This window comes from Dinoponera quadriceps, unplaced genomic scaffold, assembly GCF_001313825.1.
Source record: "Dinoponera quadriceps isolate SergipeBrazil2010 unplaced genomic scaffold, ASM131382v1 scaffold2088, whole genome shotgun sequence".
NCBI classification, from domain to species: Eukaryota; Metazoa; Arthropoda; class Insecta; order Hymenoptera; family Formicidae; genus Dinoponera; species Dinoponera quadriceps.
The window spans coordinates 85,600-108,654 of record NW_014556152.1 but is presented as its reverse complement, the minus strand read 5'-3'; the positions used below and the strand labels follow the sequence as shown (position 1 = coordinate 108,654).

The following is a 23,055-nucleotide window of genomic DNA, read 5'->3' as shown; positions in this document are numbered from 1 at the left end:
CTTTTGCGATACGAAAACGAGGACGTAGTTGCGGCATGGGAAAGGTCGAATTTCAAGCGACGCACCGTGTATACGTGCTTTCGTCCCCAAGTGTCGTTCCAGCGACTTTAACGCGCGTATCGGATTAATTCGGACGCGATAGCGGCCGATTCGACTTCCTGTCGCGTAATTTTTGCGATCCCACCGCCGCGATCGTGACGCGCGAGTGAGCCTCGGTCGGAGATTAAGCGGGATCCGTAGATCCCTCGGTATAAATATATCGCTCGCGATATATTTTCGCATTGTCGTCGTCGTCGCAGCGTCCCAACGATTTCGCGATTGCATTCTTTCGGATTGCGTCGGGCATCACTTCTCTCCTGCTCGCTCGTGGATTCCAGCGCACCTCGATCATTTGCGGACACGCGGCTATCCTCGTCCCCGCATAATGCGAATTACGCTAGTGGTAAGTGAAATCAACGGGGGGAGAGGCTGACATTGTTTCTTTTTTTTTTCTTTGCACGGTGCGCTCATAATCATACGTTTCCGAGGTGCAGGAGAAAAACGAGAGGAGAGAATGCGCGAGAATACGCCTCGCGGTTGATCCATCATGTCAGAACGATGATTCCTCTCCGTTCGCTCTCCTGGGACGGAATTGCGCGTTCAAGATGGATCGGAATTAGGCGAAGCGAGGCAGGCAGCGCTCTCAATATTTTTGCAGCGTCATCGCGTAACGGGTTGCAATCGCGTTCTTCCGGATTACATCGAATGCGCGTTATCTGCCTCTTTCCCCTTCTCTCTCTCTCTCGGCCAGTAACCGCTGTTTCTTTCTTGTTTTCGCGACGGAATTGGCGAGCTCGACGCTAGAATTAAGCAATTAGCGTTAATAATCGGCTTGCTTTCGGTTCGCGCGCGAGTTGCCGTGACAAGCGGCGCACGGGTCGAGGTCTCGGGGAAAATCATTGCTTCCGTCCCCGATCGACGAACGATCGATTCAGGCGAGAGTCTCCGGCTTTCCATTTGCTAGTTCTCTCTCTCTCCCCCCGGCTCTGCCCCGTCGTGATTGCGCGCGTCGAATTTGTCCGGCAATTAGCGCACTTCTGCCCGTCATCCATCAGTTTTGCATCGACGCGAGAACTTTATTGCTGGAAATCACACAGGCCCCGTCGGGGTCTCGCTCCTTTTTGCGATATTCTGGAAGGTCCCTGTCGTTGGCGCGGCTAGGCGTAATTGAATACGCGGTTATTTATTACCGGTCGTACCGGCGGTACGTAATTAATTGTCTCTCCCGCGGCGATTAAATCTTATTTCTTTTTCTCCTACCGATGGCGGCGGTCGTATATTGAGAATCAGCGAGTCGCGGTAGACGCGGCCGAGAAAAACTCGGGATTGAGCGCGAAGATTTCGGCGTGTTCTCAAGTAAAATTGATCGGACTAATTCGTTAAAAGATATGGTAAAGGGATACAATGTGGTTTAATATATTATTAATTCATTACGGGGAAACTCGCGTTGTTGGCCGTTCCATGAATTATCTCGTGTTTCGACCGTGGTTAAAATAGTGTTAGACAATGCGTTGAAAACCGATCGACAATGTTTCAAGGGGAAAGATTTAACGAATTTATCACTCGCTATTTCAAATTTGTCAAGTTACAGTTACACTGAAAAATGAGTTTGGTTGAATTTACCCGACAATGGGCAAACAAACGTGTTCTGGTTGACGGAGACAACGTTTCTTGTTTTCGCGAACTACATTTGATTCTTGTTACCAGAAAATCTGTTTTCTTCCACTGAGATATGTTTGGTCGTCCGTTGTCAGGTAGATCCAATCGAACTCATTTTTCAGCACACGTTAGTTTTTCACAATACTACTTTGCATATCGTGCACGCATCGTGATTGATGGTCGAAACTCACGTACGTTCGTCTGTGACGCGTGCACGAGGGCTTTTATTTTCTAAATCTAATTGCACCTCGCGCGTCCGCAGATCACGATGACGCTATATCGTGCATCCGGTTTTAGAACGCGGTGTCCTTAGAAGCGCCAGCCGATGCTCATCCCACGAACTCCGCGAAGCGTCGGAACTTTTTGCATTGTTGCGAGTTTACTTAAAAAAAGACGTGACATTCTCACTACGGTAGCGTCCCGTGGTGTCACCTTTCGAGCGTTCCGCGTCCACGTGCGTCTTCGTCCGTGTCCTTACGTCAATCGTTATAAACGCGCGCGATTCTAAATTTATGAGCCAACGCCAGGACCGGCGGTGCCTATATTTAAATCAGAAAGAAGCCCGAGAATCACAATATTTAGGAGGCACTGGCGAGTGATAATTGCGGAGAAAATGTATATCTCGTTTTATATTGGCTGGCGATAACTCCTCATTCTACAACATTTACCTAATTAAGATCGCATACCAGACATCATCGATAAACAATATCTTCTTGAGAAAGAGGAAATCAATATAAATATAGGAATCTGTTTGCATACGCTTAGAAATTTTCATGGGACACGTGCACGTATCAGAAAAGTTTTCGACATTCTTTAACGCTGAGCGTGCACCTTTTACTTCGAGAGAGGCACCGAATAATATACCGGACTGAGTCATGAATAATTCCTCGGTAATTCTTTCGTTTCTTTAAACTTGTATACATTATTTTATAATGTATTTCTTACATCTATTATGTTAATAACAACTTGTTCTCGTCTAATTGATCGATTCCTTGTGCGCGTAAGTGTTCGCAAAAAGAAAGAAATATTCGTCGTTTGCGTCACTTGGAAATCATTTACGACCCAGTATACACACATGCCATTTTTGCATCAAGCCTCGGTATTAATAACTATGTAATGTTTATGATTGCAGTATGACGATGGCGGGCTGCACGCGGGTTACCTCGAGGGCGGAGGTGGCGGTGGTGGCGCAGGGCTATACGACCCACACGGTAGTGCCCGTGGCGTTCCCGGTCTTCATCACAGTCCACACCTCGGGGGAATGGGTCCGGCTCACCCCCAATACCCACCGCCCCCGCCTCAGCCGCCCCAGCACGTTCTCGCGGCGGCAGCTGCGGCCGCGGCCTCCGCGGTACCGGATGTTCACAAGCGCGACAAGGACGCCATATACGGGTGAGTGAAATTTTCCTCGTCTCTCTTGGTATCTCGCGTATGCCGAGAAAGAGAGAGCGCATCGTCGCCGATCGGTCGGGAGAATGAGCGGACGAGCGAACGAATGAGTAATATTACGGGACGATAACGAAGCACGGTTTCTAAATGCGCGACTTATCGCGAGATTACACGCGCGCGCTTTCGGCCGCGCGATCACGATGGATCGCCAATTTACGCGACATAATTTTACATAAGTTTGAATATAAGAGCGCGTGATTATGTCTAATCGCCGCGGCGATTAATATGGTAATCAGTCGTCATTGTCGTCGCTTTGGCGATACGTATGCCGCGTATCTCGAACGCGTTGTAGCTGTAGGCCGCGGCCGCTTTCGTGACAAACGTTCCTACGTTTCTCACGAGCGAAAAACCGCCTTGGATGTTCCGAGGCGCGCGCGTCAAGCAGGTGCGAGAGCGGTCGTCGCGGGACGAACTTGAAATGCACATAAATTCGTCGTGGCTATTTGATTTTCTGAGTCGGTCTGCCCGACCTGCCTCAACTCGCGTGCCTGTAACGGACGAGCCGCGTCGTCAGATCGCTCCGATTTCTTCCCGCGCTTTCGAAAGGAGGCGCGGCGACCTTTTTCCTTCCTCCTTCTTCTTGTAGCGCTAGCGGAATTGCTACTGCGCGAATGAGCATCGATACTCTTCCGTGTGGCGAAGTTGCAGGATCTCGCTGTATCCGAGAGGAAAACCTCTTTCTCGATCATTTTCCATCTCGAAGTCGTTATTTTCAGCAGGACTCTTTCGTGACGTCCGATCGGTTGTATATTCTAAAGTAATTCTCGAGGAAATTGTTGTTTTTTTTCCTGTGTCCCGTAATTACCGAAGTTGAATACACTATTGACGAGAAAGTGCCAATAACGCGGAGCGAAATTGTTGATACGAAATTATCGAAATGTCCAGCGGAAGGTATCGATATACGTGTGTAAATGCATCATTAGGATCCTCACTCCCGAATAATATTGACGTTACATTTCGAAGCGGCGCGCTCGGTTTTTCATATCACGTGCGATATCGTTTTTACGATACATGGCGAAGTCGAACGGAATATCATTACCATATGGTTAACTCGACAGATAACCACGTTTCAACGAGCTGTTCCCGCTTTAACGATCCTTTCTGTTCTTCCGCGACGGTAATACGTCGTGATGTCTTTTATTGACAAATATGGAGAAATACGGCACTTTTTTTAAATAACTACGTGAATTTTTCTTTTTTAAGATAAAGCTGCATGTAGATTCTCATGAACCGATTGAGGAACAGATTAGAAGTGAAGAATTTCGGAGCGAATTTTAACATGGACTAATTTTCAAATATTAATTAAAAAATAAATAAATAATCCCTTTTGTTTCTCTCCATTGAGATTGGTAATTCAGCGTAGCGTTATTAGGATTACTGTAAATCATAGGCATTGCAATTTTCCCTCGTATTGTTGATTATAGACCGTTCCAAATAATGAGTACCGCTTTTCGTGGCTGTGGAATCTTTTTTTCGCTTATTTTACAAAATTATCACGTAGTAAATCCTTTATGATAGGTTTTGGCACAATGTACGTTTTGGGATCAATAACATATCCCGGAAGGCGCACATTGTTTGCACGAGCTCCCTTTGCAATACACATCCTTGATGCGAGACGAAGTAACATTGCCGATTTCACAATTACACATTCATCTTTGCCTCGCAAACGCAAAACAGTCCGAATCCAAGGATCGTCTTGACTTTCTATTATAATTTTCACGGATTAAGAAATACTTTCCGGTTTTCTTCTGCGTGTTGCAACGCAACGAACATGGGACACATTGTTTGCTCTGCAAAATTCCCCGTCAAAAAAGAAGGCGTGAAATCGCGCTTAGAGTACCGCCGGGACACTCCGTGTGTTCTCACCGCGAAATCCCCCGCATGAATTGCACACGATGGACAGGTAATACATAACAAATAATGTAGCGACCGTTTCGGGCTGCATTCGCGTCTCCTTGTTTCTCGTATCGCATTATTCTTACATCTCGTCGTCGTTAACGTTCTCGCATTGTTCCCCTTCGCGTCATCGCGCTTGCTCTCGCAGCCGTGTGCACGCTTTCGTGGCACGCGCATCATCGGCCGTGCGAGCTCTCGAGACACGTCAATTGGCCGTTTTACAGAGCGGCTCGGCCGTGTTCCGCGTGATTTATAGCCGCGAGATGCCCCGATTTCTGGTGTACGTCCTAGAACGGGAGCCTCATTATTCCGTGCACCCTGTAATTTGTCCATTCGTCGTGTGCCCCGGTCCGACCCCGAGGAAAGGAGATTCTTCCACGACTTTCTCGGAACGCCGCCGAGAGAGAGACAGAGAGAGAGAGGAAGGAGAGAGAAGCGGTTTCGGCGCGTTCTTTCGCCCCAGCGAGAAAGAGGAGAAGGAGGATTCCTCCGTTCATCCATCCGTCCGTCTGTTCCAGTCATATAGCGGTATCTTATAAACTCAGGTTACTTTGACGCATCGAGAGGATTAACTCGTTCGGTCTGCTTGAAAAAGGACGGAATACGGAATCAAGACAGATATCGCTCGTTTTAGTATTTTCGCGCGATTTTTAACGCGAAAAAATTAGCAATTTTCAAAAATGCATAACCGAGCTTCATTGATGTTCTCTCTCTCTCTCTCTCTCTCTCTCTCTCTCTCTCTCTCTGTAGGGTTATTCTCGGAAACACCTATGACCTCACCGCGTGCCACATGCGGTTTTTTCCTCTCGCCGCGCTAAAAGAGAAACCACGGTGCTGAGGGAATATTTGTGCCTGCATCCGTGCGAGGTGATCCCGAATTTTGCGGAATGCGTGCTCGAGGCGAGCGCGCGCGGATTGAGTCCTCCGATGGCGATGGGAAGTCCCGTGACCATTTTCGTCGCGTTTCATCCGGATCGATTAATTCATCTATCGGGGCGTCGCGTCGAGCTTTCCAACGTGCGAGAAGATTGATGTCGCTCGGGCTCAAATGCAACTAGACGCTGTAAATAGAAAAAAAAGTCAGGGCCGTCCTAAGACATTTCAATAAGACGATTTTTATATCGGGTTGCCGGCGCGAGCACGCAGGTCTACAGACCTCTCATCGACGAGTACTAATGTTTTGCAAAATAAACAGTACGACCGGGATATTTTCTCGCAAGTTTTCACCGGCAAATAAAATTCTTAATAAGACATTGCAATGAGTTTCCAACACCAGGCATTGTAATTTCGATGACAACGTTTCGACACATGTTTCGTTTTATTTAGTAATAATTCTAAAGCAATAATGCCTTCGCCCAAGTCGAAATTTTTGATTTTGTATTAATAATCCTCCAAATTCCTCGTTGAATTCGAAGGAACAAGGAGAATCTCAAGGTACAACAGGTTCTTTTCTTTCGATACTACTGACGGCGGTTACCGTTGCTTTTCTGAGAGAGATTTCAAGGAGCACTTACGAATTATTTAATATTCGATTACCTCAGTAGCAGCCTGTCTGCCTGTCTGTCGGTCGTTGAAATAATAATCGACAGTCCGGGCGTCGTTTCTACGGCCGTTGATTTAATTGATATAACTCGCGTTTCTTGTGCGAGAGGAATGCGGATAGTCACCGTCGTCTTCGCGTGGTGAACACCTCGCAAGAAGAATAGAATTCACGGACACCGCGCGTTCCTCTCCAGCAGTTCTCTCGGGCACGGAGTAATATTTACGGGGGAGCGGGGGAGAGGCTGTAAAAATTACGAATATCGCGGCATTTTATCACGATCGTCGTTCGCAGCTCCATGGCTCGGGGCGGAATTACTGCCTGGAGGGGGGGGAGGGGATGGCACTTGGAAACTTCGCGTAATCGCGTCGTAAGATTCACTCACTCGTCTTTATAGTCGAAATTTTAGGACGTGTATATCGTTCGCGTAAAACTCTCGTTCGTCTGACGACGTCGCGCGGCGTGATCGACAAGAATCGCTGATTGATCGATTCACGTGGTTCAACGTAAGCAACGAGCTTCGTTGAAATTAGCCAGTAGTCAGAGTGCCGTGTAATCGTTAGCGTTAGTATTCCAACGGCAAATCGGAGTAATTACGCACTCATTTTTATCCTTGGCACTCTTCGTGTGGCTCCGACCCCCTTGTCCCCTCTCCCCAGCCCCTCCACCTCTCTCTCTCACACTCCTCTTCGCCGACTTCCCGGCTCCGATGACTCGCGTTTCACGCACGACCGTTACGATTACTCGGGCGTGCGTTATTACGATTACGGCCCGCGCTTCATCCGCGAGAGAATTGAAAGTAACGCGTACGAGAATCGAGGCGCCGCTAACGAAATGAAGCCGTGCGCGCAAAAACACGTTGCTGTCGTTTAGCGAATCGTAAACCGCGCGGCGCGGCGTGAAATTGACGATGCCTGTGCGCAATAATAAGAGCCGGTGAAAAGAGCGCGGGCATATGGTGCGGGGAAGAGAGAGGGAGAAAGAGAAAAAGGATATCGCGGGGGAGACCAAAAGAGAGAGAGAGAGAGAGAGAGAAGGCGTCGATTCGAGGGGCGGAAAACCGCAAAACCGCAAACATCCCCCGTACGGCGCCCAACGGCCCAATCATATCATTACCTTTTGCGGTTCCGTCATTCTGACACCTCGTTTCTGCCCGTCGTTTGTCATCGACGTTGCACTTTGTCGTTACGCCGCCGCGCGCCCACCGTCATTGAAGAAACGCGAAACGCGCACTTAAAGCGCGCGGTAACGCAACGCGCTCTCGGTGGTTTTCCTAACCGCGTATAAAACGGGAAACTGCACAGGTGGCGGTCGACCGGCACCTCGTGAGGCCTGAGAAAAATGCCGAGATCGTCGCGGCGGTTTCTCCGAGCGGCGAGGTCGAAGCATCGTTGGCGGCTTTGCGCGAGCGATTTTTACATCGCCGAAGATTACTTTCGCGGCACATTTTTCGAAATCGTAAACCGCGTTTTACATGGAAATTTCGAGTGAACTGTCGAGTTTTCGACACACCGCACGATGGAAATCGCGCGTGTGTCCACCGCGGTGGCTTCCGGAGAGGGTGTCCCCGAGGGACAATCTCCGTGAGTCGCGCTCGCCTTCGGGACTCATTAGAAGTGTAAAGGAGACCGCGGCCGTTTTTTCCCGTCACAGCCGAGCGCGCGAACTCGAAGGTTCGAAATTAACAATTACCGCGCGACGTCGCGTTAAATCGATTATCCGCCGTCGTGGACGTGTAGGTAGAGAGTCGTCGGGACGAGAAGCCGGGCAGGTAGAAGACGATAGAGATGTGGACGTAGGAGAAAGGGCAGAAAGACTACGCAGGCCACCGCGGTGCTGCTGCCCGGTGCGGAGGGACGCGAGGGACGACGGAAGTATTTTTTTTCATCCACTCTCTCTCGGTAGTGCACCTCGGTTCTGTTAGGCTCGCTTAGATGTTTCGCGCGGGAGTCGTTGCTCGCGGCGGCCGCGTCAATTTGTCGAAATTCGTTCCGAATCGTTTTATGTCCGCCACGCCGTTCGCGAGACGCGAACCCGCTACCATGCGCACACAACGTCTCCACCTCGTCGGCTACCATGAGGTTCGCAGCCGGCCGGCTGTCGAACCTCCTCTCCCAGTCCGAGCGAAGAGGGAGAGACCCTCCTAGGGTTTCATCGCCGTCTTTGAAATTGTATATAACCCCGCGACGCGTTTCGGGACGAGCGAGAGTCGATGGTCGCCGTTAACGGGATTCGCCGAATGTTCTACCGTAGAATCGGTCTATTTTTATTCCGCGATCTTTTCGCCGCGATTCGTCCGGTTTCAACCAGCTCTTTGGCCGTTGAATTCGTCGTCGCTGGTAAGCGAAATGTACACCCGTGCCCGAGTCGAAATTTCAGCCTATTTCAAGTCTAATTTAGTTCCATATTAAGTGTTCAGAAGTCTACCGGTTGTGTTCCTTTGGTGTTACAAGTGGGAGACGTCACTGCCATTTTCTCCACTTTGAAGACTTAATGTAGATTTTAAAATTTCGATTTGGATAATACGGCTTCGTATTCATCGGAATTTAGTTGTTTTCGGACTCGAGTTATTCGCGACATTGAAATGGTAATATTTTTCGGTCTTTCTTTAAATGCAATCAGCAGTTTTAATAACAAATAATCCTTTTTTAACTTTGTTTAACATGCCAAGTAGGATCGTCCGGCGATTCGCGGGTAGATCGTTTTAAACTGCACCGCATACAAATTAAATGCATTGTTTTCCGTGGAAAATTACCTCACGGGTTGCATTTAGATTATATGTAGATGATTATCATCTCTTGTCCAGCTGTGTCTTTAAGGCGGTAATTTACATACGGGCGAATACGTTTAACAAATTCCAACGTTGAATGTTAATGATATGGACACAAATTAGAAGTTGATGTAAGCTTCGTTTAACTTCAAGATGACGTGGCGGCAATTTGCATGACTGCCTATAAATACACTGCGCGTCTTTCCTGCGTTACGTGAAGCATGTTAAATTTCGCGCAAGCAATTCGACAATGTAACGTAAACGTTTTAATACGGACCGCGAGAGACGAAACACTCGCGAAAAATTCCGCGCGTCTTTATACGTTTTATACATACACACACACACACACGGTAGGTAGTTGTATATTACACGGACACGTAAATAATTGTTTCCAGAACATGCAGAGTTGCGCCGGCTTCAAACCTCGATATTAAGGCCTCGCTTGCAACGTTGTTGCACCAGCATCGCCTAATCTTATCTTATCCTCCTAATGCCGCGCGTCAGTAAGCGCTGGTACTTTGTGTGTAACACGCGTTTGTGCGCTCGGAGGAATATCGAGCGGTGCGACAACCTCCATGCTCTGCTTTTCGAAGCGATCCTAAGAGAATTTGTAATATCTAAAGCGCTCCTCTACGATAACCCAACTCGAGTCCGATAGCGTATTTCCATGTATACGTGCGCGTACCGTTCAAAATCGGGGCCCACTTCGGTCAGTGTGACCGACATATTTCATCATTATCTGCGGCACATTTCGCCATTACGACCTACTTCGACATTCGAGATAGATTAACGTTAAAACATTAACTTTTTCTTCTCATTCTTCATTAGTACAATTTAATGCCGTTAGCAATTAGTACATTTTATCGCCGTTTATCTCGTGTACAGTTTAAAAAATAGCACGCGAACGTCAATGTTCCTCGAACGGCTTGTATTCTGACTAACAATGACGATCGAACCGCGTAGACTCGCGTCTCTAGACATAATCGATTCGATTCGTCATGATCGATACAGTTTTACGCGCGTGCGGAACTGTGACGCGAAGGAAAGTAAAAATGATTCGCAGCTGTCCGTTCATTATTTAGCACACTCCACCCATCAAGTTTGCGGTTTTCCAGCGAACACGTGTGTGTTTTATTCTGTCATGAGGACAGACAGAGAGAAAAAGAGACACGCGTTTTGTATTATCGATCGTTCTCCGTCATTATTCAATTTGTTCGTGGATATGTGATCGCCTCGTGTCGGACGAAACGAGCAGAAGCGGGAATCGAGTTATAAGCGAGAACGAGCGAGCGAATGAGCGAGAACGAGAAAGAGAGAGATGAGATGACTCGTAGGAGTAGTTGAGTACATTGGACGTTAGCGTTATTCCGGCGAAGTGCTGCGAGAAAAATAAAAGTTAAAGGCAGGGTAGGGAAGACTTTTTTGCTCTCCCCGGCCTTCTCATTTGTGCAATACGAACGATACAAAATACCAGATCGCATGCACGATCGCGGCGGGTAGGAGTTAATTTACTAACGTAGTCCGCGACAGAGAAACCTAAGTCGTTGACGTTTCATATATGTACAATCGTATTGCTAGAAACATACAATTACAGCGATAATGAAGACGCATGTAAATGCGCGCAATTAACATCTCGGATCGCGGAGAGAAAAGAAAAGCGCCGTCACTGTGCTGCGCCACACAACTCGGAAATAAGAGAGGAGGCCGCCGGTGTGACCCAGGCTCGCTTCCGTATCTTTTTCTTTTTTATATTTTTTTTTTTTTTGCGCAATGAAATGAAGGGGAGAGGGGGAGCGAATGCCAACGGTTGCGCGCGCTCGCCCACGAGCGAGCGAGGCGTAGGAAATTTTTTTTTTCACAGGCTGCGGAAAGAAAGTCCTCCGGCCACCGCTGCTTTTCGGTTAAGCGCTTCACGCCGGATTTCGCTTCTTCTGCCGCATGGTTGTCCGACTTAATTGCGTCCTCGTAGCGCTAACAGGCGGCGGCCCAGCTCGTCGGTCACGCGCGGATAAGAGAAAAACGCGGTCGGCCGGGTCGGTTGGTCTACCGCCGCGCGCTCGCTCGGACGGGACATTGTGCCCCATCCCGGATCGCTTTTTCGCGCGGACCACGCCTTGGTGATTCGAGAAACGTTGTTTACGAACGCACCCGCCGACCCTCGCGAGCGGGATCGCGTCTCCTCGAGTGTACGACTTTCCCTCGTGGATTTCGCCGTTGCGAGCGCCTCGTCGAGAAGAGACGCGCCGATAACTTCTTTCTTTCTTTCTCGCGATATACTGCGCGCCATTCGCTAATTACCGATATCGATTAATTATGCCGAGAACGTCGGCTGCGTTTCGCTCGAGATTTTCGCAACGCGCACGCCTACTTTCATAAGTGTTCGAGACGCGTTTGCGTAATAATGCGGAACGTCGAAGAATAATTTATCGGCTTTTCGACAGAATGAATCGCAACCGGGAGGGGGGGGGGGGGTAATAGTTCTGTGAGGCCCGAAAAAATCGTCGATTGTTAATTAGCGGCACGACCGTGCCCGGAGATCGTCTCGGCGGCGTCGCTTTTGCGAAATGGTGCCCGCGTTTCGTCAATGTTGCGTCTACTCGTCTACGCGTAATCGCCGTTATCATTAAACACGCTCTCTCGTTTTTTCTTTCAGACATCCCCTGTTCCCGCTGCTCGCGCTCATATTCGAGAAATGCGAACTTGCGACGTGTACACCGCGCGAACCTGGTGTAGCGGGTGGCGACGTCTGTTCGTCCGAAAGCTTCAACGAGGATATCGCCGTATTTTCAAAACAGGTGAGTCTAAAAACACCGCACATTTACGCTATCTGAACTCGTTACTCGATGCTTCATATGTCATTGTTGCAATTAAACCGTCACGAAGGTTTACGCAAACGTCTGGAAGGCGATAAATGGAGAAGCGCAGTCGAAATGTGCACAGAAAAAAATTGCTCGGCTCGAATAAATAATTATCCCAAATTTTTACTCGCCAAAGTTTACTTATTGAGTGAGCTTTACTTGTAAATATATCACTTTAGCATATGTACCGCGGAAGAGCAGGTCCAAGTATATTACTTGATCCGAGTAGAAATTCGCTGAGTAGTGCTGGAGTAATTATTTACTTGAATCCAGCACCTTTTTTCCATGTACGATTTCATCGTGTGGACGATGTTCCGTTACCGGCAGCTTCTGCTGGTGGCGAAATCCTCGCGAAAGGACGTCGCGGTTTCGTTCGGTCGCGCGTTCTTCCGTGAGAGAATGTCCCCGAGCGATTTTCAAGCGTTCGCATGAGTCACTGCGCGTCCTCCGTCTCTCCGTGCCACAACATTAGACCGAGCATCGACGAGGCAGGACCCTACCTATTCGCCGTGGGACTTATTTTTAGGATTACCGTTGAGAAGGAAAGAGAAGGAGAGTTTAGGGCCCCGGGTATATGCGTTTCCTAGACTGGCAACGACAAGGAGAGGAAGACTCGCTCGCGCGAGACTGCGCGTTTCTTCCCTCTTTCCCTTCTTCCTATTTTTTTCTTTCCCCTGCCAGCGGCTCACCTGAGGCAGGTCCCCCAAGGACACGCGTAGGTAACCCGAAAGCCTGCGGGGCCGCATGCCGTGAAACGATTTGGACCTTTTAAAACATACCATTTGGCCGTCTTGCCTGTCGGGACCGCGCGTAGATCCTCTCTCGAAGGTCTCGGATAGTGTACGTTCCTCCCTACGTTCGCTCCCGCGTGTGCGTTTCCGCGTGCCTTCGACGGCCGAACTCGAAGATCACCGCCAGGCGCGGGAAATTCGCGTCGCTTCTCGCGGCTGGAAGGCAGAGGAGTGCGTTTCCCTCCTCTTTTTTCACGTCGTCGGGCGACATCGGTCTGCTTTCGAGATATCGGACTAATTGTCGCAGCAGCAGCGGGCTTTACGTAACGAGGCGTATATTGAACCGCGACCGCTTGATCTCGCGTTCACGCAGCCGGGAGAATCTCTCCTCGGCGGTGAGTCGGAAAATCGATTCTTCGGACGGAACAGTAGAGAGAGAGAGAGAGAGAGAAGGAGTATGAAAAGTGTCTATCTCCACGGCCGCCTCGCGTTCCTCTTTCCCGTACTTTCTAAAAATACAACGGCGTTTGCGCGCGCGCACGACGACAGTATATTAAGCCCGGGACGACGGGACGGGCAATAAAAATGTTATCGTGCTCGTTTGCTTATGGTGAACCGATGCAAACGAATTCAGCACATTTAGATTGAAGGCTATCGGCGCCCGCGCTACACCGTTAGATAGCTGTTAGATAGCCTCCGCGATTATTTTCGCGTCGGCATTATACGGTACGGTCACAACCGCGGTACAATGGGATTACGCGTTTTAATTAAAATTCTCAATTGAGATAACGGAGACGAGCGCGCGCGCACATGTCTCTTAAAGAGACATCTCACGCGCACAACCCGATCGCGGGGATCTCGTCGTTTCGGCGCAGGAAGAATTTTCGCGAGGATGCGCTTCTTCGAGAGACGCGCACGCGTCTCTCATTAGCGCTGCGAGGAAAGGAGCGAGAGAAAAGAAAAAATTCGTTCGACTTAGGTGCGTCTATATAGGGCGTCGTCGGTAATACGGTAGCAGTGGCTTTGAGACAGCGCTATGCCGAGATAACGATAAGAGTTAAGCCCAGGCGCGAGGTAGGATAAGGTGACGGCGGGTCCGTGTGTATACATTGTTTTGCCGCGTTAAACGCCGAAAACTTCCAGCGATAAAAACGCTCGAAATCTACGGCGTATCGAGATTCCCGAGATAATCGAGCGTGCCCACCGTTCTTCCCTCCTCTCTCTCTCTCTCTCTCGAACGCAGAGCGCGCGGGAGACGCGTGTTGCGCTTTTACCGCGCTCGCCGAGAACACCGACCGGCGGGCTTCTTCGGGTTTCCTCCGCGTTATTTATCCGCGTCGACGTTGTTACAGCGCCGCCGGGACGCCTCTTCGCGCGCGCACTCGCGGATATATTCCGTCGACGCGTTACGAAACCCCGACATGACATTTGCATCTTAATAAGGCGCGCCATAAGGTGCGTTTCAAAACGCGCGACGACGACGGAAAGCGATGCTCGTGACCGCACAGGGGGACGTTTACCTCACGACGATGCCGCCGCGCGTGTACCGTCTCATCGTTTACTCGAATATTTTTTTCCCCCTCCCCACCGCTTCTGCCTCTCGGCATCTCTCTCCCGTCTCTCTCGAGTATGCGCACCGAACTCTCAGTCGTAATGAAGTGCTCGATAATTAACTGCGGAGGTAAAGTATAATTATCCGGTGTAATCTTCCTTTTCTATCCCGGGTTCTTAAGAGCACAACGCGATGCAGTCTCGTGACAAGCTAAAGTTAATTGTGCGACGGGAAATCTAAATCTAAATAATGCAACGATGAACGCCGAGGAAAGGAGTCATCGCGCTGTTGTCTGAGTATATCTCTATTTTGAGTGCACGGAGAGAATAATCGTTGAAATGGAGAACAGCGTGAGAGATACTCTTGATTTGTTTTATTGATTTGTATCGGTACTCGACAATCACACACATTATCTTAATCAGATATTTCAACGTTTACTTTAGCAAATGATACGTTAACCTTTCGCATATCAAAGTAATACCTAAAAGCGTTGTTTTCGATTTAACGTTATCAGCTCGCGACACATTTAACGAACATTCAGAAGAGTACAATTTACAAATAAAGCGGGTCACTCGTTGCCCTGTATTAAGAAAAATTGAACAGCGTCGTAAATCGGACACAATCCCAACAGATCTTGTTGTTAATTTTAATTGGGATTAAAAAGCAAATGGAAAGAATCGCGAAGTAGAATATACTGGAATTTTATCGGCACATCCTCTTAGCAGCCATTTAACCACGCATTTTTTTCAAAAAACACGCGGCTCGTAAAATTTGTCTCATGTGCTCCCCCCTCTCCCCCCTCTCTCTCTCTCTCTCTCGCAGTACCACGTCAAGTCCTTCAAATATTTCACTCGCGAACCATTGTCGTTTGCGCGTACCATCATTGACCGTGTTGTCGGTTTCGCGTTGGCTCGCTCGAAACTTGCTCCGGTCTCGTATTTTAACTTATATTAGCGACACAATTTCCGACCCCCTGCCGCGCGCGTGCTCGCCAATAAAATCGCGTATCTGAAATTCTCGACTAACAGCGATGCGCAGCTTAACGCGCCGCGGAAGGCCGCCACCGTCCCGTCGCGTACGGGTTCGCGTTAATTCCGAGATTACGACCGCGTAGCAGAGTAGATAAACAAATTACGTTCGGCGGATAATAGTCTACCGCGCGTGTATCCTCTCTCTCTCGTATGTACCAGCGATATATGGAGTCACACGTGCCGCGAATAGATTTTTGTTCGCGCAGTATCATCTCCTGCCTTCGAATGGCCCAGCCAATTACACGAAGTCGAAGCACTCGATTTGAATCCGGAGCATCTTATCGTTGCGCACTGTAAAATATCTCGCGTTTATACTTATTTTTATATTGATATACTTATACATACTTTTGCACTTTACAGCTGCGGACCAATCATTACAATTACAGTCGCCTCAAATTGTCGTTTGGGTAATTCGAGGTAAAAATGTAAAGGGAACAAAAGAAATCCGTGAAAAGAGGTGTTGAGAATCGCGCAAGGTTGACGAGATGAATACCTTTTTGTGAACGTGTCCGGCGAGTCAAATTCGGCCCGTACGGCCGCGAACAATGAACTCTGAACTGCGTCTCAGAGCGAGAACTCCATTTGCAAAACCGCATGCTGTCGCAACGCGCGTGCGACCGAGACCGTTCGACAAAAGCCGTTCAACCATGTCCTTCCGGATGCTCGTTTGGGAATTCCGTTATCCCCCGACTGTTTGCTCCACCCGACGGATTTTGCCCCGTTGTCCTCGAACCGTCGTCCCGCGAGGTTACGAGCACGGTGCGAGTATAACGTGCATAAGAAATAATAATACACACGCGGGACGAGTAATGATACCGCACGACGGGCGAGTATTCGCAACATAATTGCAGCTTCTCTCTCTCCCGCGCGTGCATTCAGCCGGCCGGATAACACACTCCTCGCTCGATACTCGCGCGAACGTTAACTAACACGGCCAAAAGGCAGCATCGATATTCAAGTGGACATTGTTTTGAAGGCCGTCACTAGGCGCGTCTCTCACGCGACGCTGCGACGATGCACGTCGGCAGATAAGCAGGTGACAATCCTCTTGCGGCGGTTTTCGAGGCGTGCCGTGCCAGAGAGAGAAAGAGAGAGATACCCCTCGGTCGTGTCGCTCCCTCCTCCTCCTCCTCCACCCCACTTGCCCCCTCCCGCCGATACCGCCGCGGCAATAGGGCCGTACGACAAAAGGGCCGCACGCTGCGTGCGGGATTATTTCGCGTTTCACGTTGCGTGTGCCGCACCACGCCGCGCTGCATCGTGCCGTGCGTGCGTATGTTCACGCATGCTCGATGGCTGTCGCGAAGTGCAGCGCATGCGTGATCCTCAGTCGGGGCCCGACCACGGCGGCCGGCGAGTCGTGAGAAGCGGCGAAGCGTGGAGAGTCGAGCCCGGGCGACTCGCGACCGGCGGTGGGGGTCGGGGGCCAGAAGGGCGTCGTGACGAAGGGTGGAGGGTGGGGGAGCGCTGCTCATTTTCTGCCATTGTAAATTGATCTATTCAATGGGTCCACCATTATCCCCCCGTGCGGTCCACGCATCGTGTGCCCTATGGGGCCGTGATGTTCCAGTCTCTCTCGCCATGCCTCCCTTCTGCCCTTCGCACGGCTCTCCCTCCCCTTCACCCTGTTCGCCGGTCCCCTCGACGACCTCTCTCTTTCTTTCTTTCTTTCGATTCGCGCGCGCGCGTACACGTTGCCTGCCTTCGAGTTCAACCTTCGACGTATGTTGCCTGGCTGCAACGTGCCATCGGTCGTATCCCGCTGCGCCGCGTTGCGCCGAGCCTTTGTTGCGCCCTCTTTTTGCTACCCGCCGAAAGAGGCATCTCGCTCTTTTTCTCTCTCTCTCTCTCTCCTCTCTTTTTCTTTTTTATGAGATCATCGGCGGCCGCGTCGAAAAATTCGCTCGCGCTCCGTCGCTCCGCGGCCGTGTGTGCCTGTTGTTGCCTCCTCCTTTGCCAAATCCGGTCGGTCAAATGAGCGTCGGCGATGCTCGCTCGTGTGCGAAGGGAAGTCTCGATCAAATATATATACTTCTCTGTTTATAAACCGCCAAATTTAACGTTTGTTAGAAAAAGTTTATCAAAGATTTACCTCCGGCTGAAAGTACTCGTGCACTGCAAATGTACCTACTATTTCGGCACTGTTTCATTTTGTTTAATTGAGATTGAACGAGAGAGGCAGATGTAGACAGAGAGATAATATGTATAAATTATGTCGCAATTTATTTATATTGAATTCTCTATTTTCGATGGTTTTTTCACAGTGCTGTTAGCTGAGCTCTTTTTTACGTATCGTTCTATACGCGGTGTCTCTCTCGTCATCGTAATTGTACCGATCAATTCGCCGGGCGATTTCGAGTCGCTTTTTCCTGAAAAAATCTACCTCGGGGAAATTCATCGGGGAATCCATCATGCGAATTAAGGTCGCTAGTTGCGCGACACTCTGTATGCGTGTATTGCGAAGTATGGGCGCGATATCAACTGCTGTTAGCCGCGAGCGAGACATTTTCCCGGTAGTAATTGCGCCTTGAACAATGAGTGGAAAGTGCCGAGAAGTGCCTCGGATACGAGACGTGGGCGGCGTGCGCGTGTGCTCATCGCGATTTCGTGCCGTGTCCGCAGATGCATACATACACACGTAAACGCACAAGCGCACGCGCGGCCAAAGACCGAACGAGAGGAACGAGAGGAGAAGGATCCTATCGGGATTTATTGGTACAATTAGGATGCACCTCCGGGGACATTAAACCCTCGTAAAATACCACCCCCGCACCCGTGACGCGCGCTGCCTAATGCGACCGCGAGACAAACGCAACCTTATTCCCGACGTAATGTCCCTGCTATTTCGCGTCCGACACCGGTCCATTTTTTCCCATTCATTTCCGCAGATTACGCGGACTCGGTAAAAAGTGCAAAGACGACAAAAAAAACCACGAGCGTCGCCTTATCTTCGGGAGCTCGGTTGAAATCATTGAGAACAGTTTCACACGAAGCGGTTAGGAGCGGTTGCAATTATTTCTGATGCATAAAATGCGAAAACAATTCTTCTCTCTTTTTCTCCTTTTTTCTCTATACATTTTTTTTTAAATAGATAAGTTACTTAGAAAAATAACTTGTTTCTTTCGATGGAACGTTCACCCCGGTAACGTAATCACGCGTTCTGTAGAAACCCCAATGAGCCGTTGCGAGAAGCGGTGCAGCGATCGCGGAAGCTTGATTTTAACGGCGATTCGCAGCCAATTAACGAAACAAAACCCACGTAAGAAATAAGACTCGGCTACGCATCACGCTCGGAGACCGGTTTTCCGCTTCGTGATGTCATCGGCGATTTAGGCTGCGGCTATACGGCGAAATGCGTCCACCGTATGCGGTGGGTGCAATGACGGTGCGATATTTCAGTTAAAACGACCAGTTGGAAATTACAATGTTAACGAAGATCATATCTGAGGTTCTCGTCGCGACAACGATCAACTCGAAATCTTTATTCTGAAATATGCAGTCGTAAGAGAAAGAGAGAAAGAAGGACAGATCGCTTGATCGTTAATCTGACCAATATGACCTCCCTCCCCCCCTCTTTTTTTCTTCTGCGTATAAAATATTACAGACATCTTTTATTCATTTTAACGTTCCTACGTACTTATCGAAGCGGGATGTTACGCGTGGAGCGTCGTTAGGAATGTTCCGAAATTCGTGGAATGTGAAACGAAAAATTTCACCAGCGCTTAGCGATAAGCCGTAAATTTACGCAGCTTCCGAATACCGCAATCACGCTCTCCCTGAGCAGTTCTTTACGACGACGCGTCTCTCCTTCTCGCGACTTCGGTCACTTCCAGTTTTAACCGTTTCAACACCAAACGCGTACACGCGGGTTAATTCCGTTGTTACGAGCCCGACGCGGCTATCGCCGGCGGTCTCGCCGGGCTACAATTTCGCAATTATCGCGTTCTAGCGTAAATACCTCCTCGTTTTGACGTGCGCGCTACCACGCGATAGCGATCACGCGGTATCACGTGTACCTCCGTGCGACTCTCTTCCTCCCATTTCTTCTCCTCCTTGTTCCGGCGAGTCGGCGGCTGCTATGTCGCTCCTCGTGGCGTTTTGCAAAAACCCACGTGCCGTACAATCGTTCGCGGTTCTCTGTTCATCGGCCGGTCACGCTCTTAGCTTGTCGAAACGCTCGAAACGTATCGTGTATCATGTGTGTTGACCCGCCGGTAGTTTTGTTTTTATGTCGGACGGACGTCGATGCCTAGAAAACAATTAACAGAAAGTATGCAGAGTGAGTCGTTATTCGAGTCGAGCAAGTGGTAGTTAAGGTAGCAGTTAAGGTAACAGTTAAGTATTATCTACCAGGGGATTTATTCGCAATACTTCGAACTCCAAAGAGGCGTGAAACGTTGACTGGTTTCTTCCAGCTTCTTTCAGATTTTTACCTGCGAACTTGGGGGGAACAGTAGTAGTTTCAGCTATTTCAACTTGGTGCCTTAATACTTGAGGCTTTTAAATGCGTTGCTTTTTTGTATTTTTTGTTCGTGTAAAAAAAAACTAAAAAATAGCGTCATGCTGTGCATTCTTTTTCATTTCGGGAAACTTACCCATCAGCGGTGAACAATGAAAAAAAATCGATGTTTTAGTCGCTTATTCGGGTGAATTTAATGTGACACGTTTCTGTAACAGTAAAGATCGCACACATTCAATTTGGGGACTTTCGGGAACTTGAAAGATTTCTTCTGAACATGAGAAATTATTCTCATGTTCGGGTTGAATAACATTGACTGAGGTCACTTATTTACCTGGCTAAGGATTTTTCCGAGATTATACGTGACTTTGGTCGCATTCCTCATAGTCCTGTCATTATGTTCGTCATGGTCAAATTCGCATGTTTGTCACTTCAACATGTTCTAGAATTCATGTATCGCCAGCTCTCGCTCATTGCGGAAAATTAAGATGTTCGCTTCTCTCGATTCGGTACCTACGCTTTGCAAGCTTGCATACAAATGTTTTACGCTTCCAAGAAATTATTTCAAGCCCCCTTAAAAGAGTACAAAGAGGAAATCCACTGAAATAAAAAGGAAAATTGCTTTTGAATATTGACTTTGTAATAGATCGTTCATTTTTGAGTGCCTTTGCAGTGCCCATTAATCTTAACTTAACACGAAACGCATATATAGTTATTATTCGGTTATAAAAATTAAATTAAATGACACGTTTCCCCTTGTTACTCTCACATTTTATTAAACAATTTAAAAGGTCCAAAGTTAGTTCAGTATCTACGTCGCTAATATCCATTCGTATCACTTATTGAGACGCTTAGCTTGCAAAGAGAGTTCTCGGAAGGGAAGAGTTCAAGGGGGTGGCAGCGACAGCAGCAACAGCAACCTCCAAGCAGCTGCTTCGTGTATATTTCGGCAGGATCGGTGCATACCACGAAAGCCAGGCAGTCAGGCAAATACGCGAACGTATTCGCCCTCCATGTGGTGCTCTCGTACGTGGCGCTGCCGAGATCGCACCCGAACAGACACCCCGCGTGCCGGAACGAGAGAGAGCATTCTCTAAATATTATCGCGCAATATTTTTACCGCCATTGCCGCTGAGTTATTCGGCCTCCGCCCGACACAGCCGGCGAATGCTGCTGACGTTTCTATACGCATCTATCGCTGTTTGTTTTCTCATCGAACATCCTCGCGCGCGCGCCGGTCAATCTCCTTCTCGACACCGTCGTCGCGCGCGGCGGGTACCGTGATTTCTTTTTTTCTACGAGATTCCACATTCGTCGTTTTAACGTTACACAGATCGTTATTTTTTTCTCGTAATTTTTTAATAACGCGAATGAATTTTTCTTCAGCTAAGTATGATGGCGTTATGTGTACTAAGGAGTTGCTACGTCAGGACTGAACTCGTGGATTCTTTCAATTACTCCGTTACTCTCTTTCGGACATATCACGTTTTCTTTTCACCGCGGACTGCCGTCGGTCTTCTTACGAATGCGTGTCAGCACGTGTCGGCGTATGAACCGCCGACAGCTTCTCGTTTTGGGAAAAACGTCGCGCAAAGAACGAACGGTGACGGGGGAGAAAGGAAAGGGAGGGTAGAATAGGGAGTCGGTCGGGGAGAAAATGGAACGGGCTGTTTACAAATTGTAATCTTTCCTACCTGCATGGCGTTAGGTGGAAAAAGCGCGATGACAGGGCCGTGCAAGAACTAGTCCTCCCCCCTCCCGCGTCACCCCACGAGGACAGAGTTGACAGTATTTTTGTCGCGCGAGACGCCTTCATTACCTATACGGTCACCGGCGGAGAGGAGAGGCCGAGGATGACTCCCATTCAGAATTCCGGCTCATGAATACGCGCGCCTCTTGCCTGGGAATTCTTGCGAGCGGACAATATTTCATTATCCGATCTTTTTCTTTCGAACGCGCGCGACTCGCTTCTCCCGACTGAATCTCGCGTTTCGCCGCTCCTCTGATCCTCGACGCCGTACATACCGAGGGGTTCGCTTCTTCCCGAACGAATCCTCGCTGTGTCTCCGGCTGAGCACGCTCATGTACGCGCGCGCGCGATGAATAAATAAGCGAAAGAACTTACTTACGGTGGGTGTATTTATAGTAACATTAAGAACCTCGCGCTCCGCGTTCTCGAGGACGTAAAAATGAGAGACGGGGCGCGTAGCGAAAGAATCGACGGAGATATGTATCCGTTCGGTAATTAATTTCTCCCCGGCGTGGCAGGCCGGCAGCGTGCTTTTTCCAGCGGCGCAAATAATTGGCCCCATAGAGAGTTAACGATATCCTGGAGGATCTAATCTGTTCGTTCGATCTGACGTCGTCGTGCGGCGTAGCGCTCGTCCCGTCTCGTCCGTGAATTCCACGCGATCGGGGCTCAAATCAGCACCGACCAGCGAGATTCGTCTTGCTTAACAAATTCGAAGAAATTGGAGATCTCCGCGAAACAAATCGAAAGCATCGCATTTCCCTCCCAGGTTCTCGCGTTGACGTCGCAAAAATGTCTGAGAATCTCGACGCCCTTTCCGACTTCTTCGTCGTTTCTCTCTCCGTCTCTTTCCTCGATTCGCCGTTGCGACTCCATCGCGTTCCCCGACGCGTTTCCGTTTCTGTACGTACGAATCGAACAGTGGGGGTCCAATTAAGAGGAAGCACGCGAAGGAAATCGCTTAGAGAAATAAGAGAGGGAGGTGGGGGAGTAGGGGAGGGTAACGAGAGGTGGAGGATGAGTTCGGCTGTGTATGTACTCGTGTGCGCGCCGATGCGCCTGTGTGTATCCTCTATACATATATGCATATACACCGCGATACGATCGTACGTGTAGCTTTAATGCCGCAATTACCGCTGGATCCAATTATTAACGCTCTCATACATGTGTGTCCGTGTGTTGCAGATCAGACAAGAGAAGCCGTACTACATCGCGGACCCGGAGGTGGACTCGCTAGTGAGTATTTCCTTATTCACTCGGCACGAGCGCGCGCGTGTATACGCGCGAACCAAGACGTTCGTCCCCTTCCCCCCCCCCCCCC

The 23,055-nt window shown here is 49.2% G+C and overlaps 1 protein-coding gene across 1 annotated transcript in view; it reads left to right on the top strand.

Annotated features, from left to right (window-relative positions):
* Nucleotides 1-23,055, top strand: part of LOC106747020 (homeobox protein homothorax-like) — a 63,753-nt gene that overhangs the window by 10,937 nt on the left and 29,761 nt on the right. The window contains exons 3-5 of the mRNA XM_014624255.1: nucleotides 2,831-3,090; nucleotides 12,007-12,148; nucleotides 22,920-22,970. Of these exons, the coding sequence (XP_014479741.1) occupies nucleotides 2,831-3,090; nucleotides 12,007-12,148; nucleotides 22,920-22,970 (453 nt within the window). The remainder of the gene's footprint in view (nucleotides 1-2,830; nucleotides 3,091-12,006; nucleotides 12,149-22,919; nucleotides 22,971-23,055) is intronic.